This window comes from Trachypithecus francoisi, unplaced genomic scaffold (assembly GCF_009764315.1).
Source record: "Trachypithecus francoisi isolate TF-2019V2 unplaced genomic scaffold, Tfra_2.0 Lachesis_group13, whole genome shotgun sequence".
In the NCBI taxonomy this organism is placed as follows: Eukaryota; Metazoa; Chordata; class Mammalia; order Primates; family Cercopithecidae; genus Trachypithecus; species Trachypithecus francoisi.
The window spans coordinates 85420611-85426610 of NW_022681458.1; the positions used below are offsets into that span (position 1 = coordinate 85420611).

General features: G+C 39.0%; 1 protein-coding gene across 1 annotated transcript in view; it reads left to right on the forward strand.

Annotated features, from left to right (window-relative positions):
• The window catches only part of CYTIP (cytohesin 1 interacting protein), a 29721-nt gene extending 24161 nt beyond the window's left edge, over positions 1-5560 (forward strand). Inside the window, exons 7-8 of the mRNA XM_033231434.1 lie at positions 1653-1719; positions 4120-5560. Coding sequence (XP_033087325.1) covers positions 1653-1719; positions 4120-4586 — 534 coding nt within the window. The 3' untranslated portion in view covers positions 4587-5560. The remainder of the gene's footprint in view (positions 1-1652; positions 1720-4119) is intronic.
• Positions 5561-6000: the final 440 nt, after the last annotated feature.

A 6000-nucleotide genomic window follows, 5' to 3' on the forward strand; every position in this document is an offset into this window, starting at 1 on the left:
TCCCAAAGTGATGGGATTACAGGTGTGAGCCACCGTGCCCAGCCTCCTCAGCCTCTTAAGAACTGGTATGCACTACCATACCCAGCTAATTTAAAAAAGAATTTTGTAGAGATAAGATCTCACTATGTTGCCCAGGTTTGTTTCAAACTCCTGGTCTCAAGCAGTCCTCCCACTTCAACCTCCTAAAGTGCTGAGATTACAGATGTAAGCCACTGCCCTCAGCCCTCAAAGCAGTATTACAGCTATTCTAGACTATATTATGGTACAGAAAGAACAAGAAGTTGACTGAGTCAAGCATTTGATTGATTTATTGCTCGATTTTATTTTAGCAACCGTAAGGGTTGCTGTTAAATGTTACTAGTATTAAGGTTTAGAAAATTCTGCCCAGTTATTGTTCAATCTTTGAAGACTGAGGAGTAAGCCATGTTCCCCTCAAGCATTTAATGATGTTCTTGCAATTTTATTATTTTCTTTCCCTTAATCCTTCTCTAAATATACGTTTTTTTCCTCTTCCTTTTTAGCCTTCATCTACTCCTTGCAGATTGCTTTGTGGGAAGGACTGCTTGTTTCAACTAGGCTATCTTTCCTTTGGCATAAGAGTCCACAGGCAAACCTGAGCTGTGCCCACTTGCTGGGCTCGCTATAGGGACCTGAACTGGCAAAGGAAGGGGAAGAGGAGAGGATAAAGAATGGGAGAGAGTGAGCCTATAGCTGTGTTTTTTTCAGATGCCTTCTGCCTGGTTTGTTTTAGATTGCCATTGCCTCAGTCCCCTCTGTGGGATAGGCCAGGATTTGTGTGCTGTCTTGACCCATGTGGCAGCTACTTAATTCCCACTGTGGGCCTCAGCTCTCGTGTGCTGGGGCAGTCAAGAAGGGAAGCAGTTAAGAAGTTAGGGTGCTTAGCAGTGTTCTAAGTTTAGCCCACTAAGGAAGCATTTCAGACAGTTCTGTTCTCTTTTTTGGTGTGGAAAATAAATAGCTGTCCAAGCCAGGTGCGGTGGCTCACGCCTGTAATCCCAGCACTTTGGGAGGCCGAGGTGGGCGGATCACGAGGTCAGGAGTTTGAGATCAGCCTGGCCAGCATGGTGAAACCCCGTGTCTACTAAAATTACAAATATTTGGCTGGGCATGATGGGGCGCAACTGTAATCCCAGCTACTTGGGAGGCTGAGGCAGAAGAATTGCTTGAACCTGGGAGGCGGAGGTCTTCAGGCTTGTATATTGATTATGATATTTGTAGAGCGTTAACTAAGTTCTAGTCACTGTTCTAAAAATTGTACATCTATTTACTCATCTAATCCTCATAACATTTCCAGGGTTTAGGCTCTATTATTGTCTTCATCCTACAGATGTGGGAATCCTAGAGTATAAATGCTTGCCTAAACAGCAAGTACATTTTCACAGACCCAAATAATCTTTTTAAAATAACTTTTTAAATACAAATATATTTTATTGTTTTTTTTTCAAAGAAAGCTTGTTGGCCCAATATCCTCCTTTTATACAGCAAAAATATTTTAAATGGATGAGATGGATTGGTAGTACTAGGAAGAAAGGTAAAACATTTTAATGACAAATCTCAACACCTAGAATTAAATTGCTAGCTTCACTGGGGTTTCCTAATAATAAAAACTTTTTTTTTTAAAAATCTCACAGCAAACCTTGAAACAAAAACGGGTGGAGTACAGATCTCTGCAGTTACAGGAACATCGTCTGCTTCACGGTAAATGCAATTTCCTGTTCAGAAACCACACTAACATTACTTCTTTCAGTATTTCTGCCTCTAAGTTGTTTTAAGATTATCATCATTATAAGAAAAATTTGTCTAGTGCTGGTCAAAGAAACGGGTCTGTTTCTTTCGCATGAGCTTTGGAGTGGCTGTATTTGGAGGAGGGTCAAGGCAAGTCAGATCCACTACTCTATACACACACACACACACACACACACACACACACACACACGACGCAGATGCGCATGCGCACATGCACACGGATGCACACGCTTGAAAACAGGCACCTGGAGATTTTAGAAGATCATTGGGGAAGATTGCCTGACTTTCCTTCTACTTCAGTGAATGAATTACGTTTCTGAAAACAGTCGTGGCTCGGGGCTGTATAGTTTCTAGAAGCTATTAAAGCTAGAATGTTTGCACACTTTTTGGGTAGAGCTCCTATCTTTTGTTTAAATTGTATAAGTTGCGTTTATTCAGAGAATTTCTTTTTCATGGCCCCCAAGATCAAGGCAGAAATGCGTAAGATTATTACAACAGTAAATGCATAGCTCTTGCCATTGAGTGCATTTTTAAGGGAAGGGTTGAGTTTAAAATGTGTTCATTTGCTATTTGCTGTGTGACAGATGTAACCAAAGGAATGAACTTTTTTGTGCAAATAATTCACTGAAACCACTATGTGGGTGCAAAATATAGATTACCTCTTCTTTAAATAGCACCAGCTTAAGTCTCTAACCTAGAATATCCATTAAAAGTGATAATCAATTTGTTTACCAAAAGAATAACAATTTAATCCTTAACTAGTCACTAATTTATGGCTTAGATTTCTGATATAAAGTTCTGTGTTTTTTAATTGAAGTGTTTGAAACTTATGAACAAGTTACTTCTCTTTTTTGTATTTTCATTTAATATTTTTTAAAAATTCGTAATAGCTTTTTTGGGTAGTGAAGTTTGTTAGAGAGGCAGAAGTATTTAATACCAAAACTTCTTTATGGCCTTGTAAATTCAGCCACCTCCTTGCTTTCTTTAGAGGTGAGGGCTTTTTAGCCTCATTTCCACTTCTGGAGCATCCTGAATGGCCCGGTGAATATAAATTCTTGCTGTTCTATAGGAATGGCCTTGTATTATAGACAACATTGTTAGGTCAGGGTCCTCATAAAGTCATTGTTGTATACATTTTTTTGAGCAATTGAGGGAGTTCTGCTTTTTCTAGATGCATAGTAAACATCCAGGGCATGTGATTCTATAAGGCAATTGCTCTCAAATCAAAAGAAATTCATCACTTATTGCAAGATGAAATGAAGTAGGTTGTATTAGCAAAAAGGAAAGCATTATGACCAGTCACTGTGGGGCTGGTTGTACTCAACCTTGCAAATCATCTGAAAAAATAGTTTCTTTTTATCAACCAAGGACAAAAGAGAGCAGCAGTAAAGATAATCAGTACAAAATAAAACCATTTTGGAGTGTGCAGTATTCTATTATTTTTTTTCTGAAGCAGAGTCACTTACTGATTATGTTTTTCCAAGGCTGGTATTACAAGTTCTCTCTCTCTCTCGCGAGATACCAACAAACTCAGTTAGTGTGGAAGCAGGGAGGGTCGTATGGACAGGGTATTGGTATGTGATTAACATTCTAGTTTGAAGAGCCAGATGTACGTTGTGAAGGATCAATGAAAAAAATTTAGCCAAGCAGATAAAATTCAATTTCTTCAAATAAATTATTACTTACTTGAGGACAAGGATGCTTTCTGGGTACAGTATCATTCCAGAGAATTTAAGTATTCCAAAATGAAACTTGGAATATTGAGGTTGGAAGATACATTTGATTTCACAAATCCTTTCTCTAAGAAACACTTATGAATGATCTGTTCCATAATTTTTTCTATATACCTCAAATGATTTTATAATAATTTTAGAATTATTTTCAGAAGACAGTACCTAAGAATCAGAGAAACTAAATGGAGAAAATCATGATAGCATTTCCCAAGTGTATTCTATGGAACCCCATTTCTGTGAGAATTATAATAAAAGGTTTCAGGGTTATTTAAATTTAAGAAATGATCATTTTGGAGATTCAGATGTCACATTGGTAGACTGTCAGTTGGGTTGAACTGTTCCCATATGAAACATCTTGTTTAAATTTATTCTAATATTATAATTTTTGTGACCATGGAACCTTGGTCTATGAACAATAGTTCATGAAACCCTACTATACGGTTTATCAAATGGCCTCATAAACAGTTACTTATTCGTGCATGCCAAAGCTCAGTGAAAAGTATTTTTCACCCTTACTCTTTCTTGTGTCATTCAAAGAGAAGTTTTGATGTAGCGTATTTATTTGTAGGGAATGATGTACAGGTCCATTTCACAGCAGACTTTGTTCTCTGTGCTCTAGGTGATGCAGCTAACTGCCCCAGTTTGGAAAACATGGACTTGGATGAATTGTCTTTGTTTGGACCCCTGCCTGGGCCAGGCCCAGCCCTTGTGGACCGGAATCGATTATCCAGTGAGAGCAGCTGTAAGAGCTGGCTGAGCTCCATGACTATGGACAGTGAAGATGGCTACCAGACATGTGTGTCTGAGGACTCCAGCAGGGGTGCCTTCAGTCGGCAGACGAGCACAGATGATGAGTGCTTTATCCCCAAAGAGGGGGATGATTTTCTGAGGAGGTCATCTTCAAGGAGGAACCGGAGCATCAGTAACACCAGCAGCGGATCCATGTCTCCCTTGTGGGAGGGCAGCTTCTCAAGCATGTTTGGGACCCTGCCCCGGAAGAGCAGAAAGGGAAGTGTCCGAAAGCAACTCTTGAAATTCATCCCTGGCCTTCATCGTGCTGTGGAAGAGGAAGAAAGTCGCTTTTGACGGATTGTGGTGTCCTTTCAAATTGGCTTATTTCACAAATATCTCTAGACTCACCCACATCCCAGCTTGGTGGGAAAGTGCAGAAGAATTGCAAAACTGGCATCCCATTTCACAGCAATAGTGACCTTTATTTAAATTGTTGTGTCATAGTTTTTGCTTCTTAGATCATTTTTCAACCTGAACAGCTCAATTTCTAAGCAGACAGGGAAACTAAATAATAAGTTAATTAATATAACAAACATGAAAGTGCCTGCTCATTCCAGTACTGTCTTTGAAAGCAAAACTAATATTTATTTTCTAGATTATCCCTGTGAATAATTGATAACTTTTGGAGTCAAGTATGAATAAACGTTTGGCAGAATATAGTAATCTGGACTATCTTCTATAGGATAATTGGTGAGTTATAAAATCTTAGGTTTGCTTATGCCCAGTGGCTTCTGGGGAGGCTTAATAATAGGCAGTTTTGAATTTGTTCATACCTGTAATGGCCTGTAAACAAAGACGACCATCAACCCTTTCTCACATCTATAGTGACAATAAAGCGAGAAGTATAAGATTTAATAGGAGGGGTTAAGGTTCATGAGAACCATGGAAAGACGTGGTCTAAGATGGGTGCTGCGAAGATCATAATAAAGTCTTTTTTATAGTCTGTCTAAACAAAATGGGTGGGGATGTCATGTTTTTTGCCCGATTCAACTTTTGTTCTGCCTGAACATTAATGGCAAATCTAGAACTCTTCGAATCCTACAGCTTTGCAATTTTTTTTTCTACAGATGTCTAACATCCAAAACGTGAGAGTTGGGAAAAGGACTTTGCTCCTGTAGATTCTTTCATATTACTTCTCTATATCATATATTCTAAATAGCTATCACCTCAGCAGTCTTTTGCCTATTGGTTATGTTAGTATCACATTACTTCTAGCCTTTCAATTACTCCATGTTTTATTTAATATCCATTAAAGTCTATGAATTCTCTGTTCTGGTGGCACAGCTGTTCATTACCTATATTCTAGGGTAGACAATCTGGACTATGTAATAAATAGTCTGCTGATTTTAAGTTCTCTGTGTGTGTGTGTGTGTGTGTGTGTGCGCGCGCGCGTGTGTGTGTGTTTGGGAGAAACAGAAACACTTCACTTTAAGTAGAACTGCTAAATTTAAGTAAACTTCTGATTAAGAAATGAGTTATTTTGAGAAAAAAGAGGGTAGGGTAAGGAAGCATGTAGGATAACAAAGAAATGATAAAGTATAAAAAGATTTCTAGGCCGGGCGCGGTGGCTAACGTCTGTAATCCCAGCACTTTGGGAGGCTGAGACACGTGAATCACGAGATCAGGAGATCGAGTTCATCCTGGCTAACACGGTGAAACCCCGTCTCTACTAAAAATACAAAAAAGTTAGCCGGGTAGTGGCGGGCGC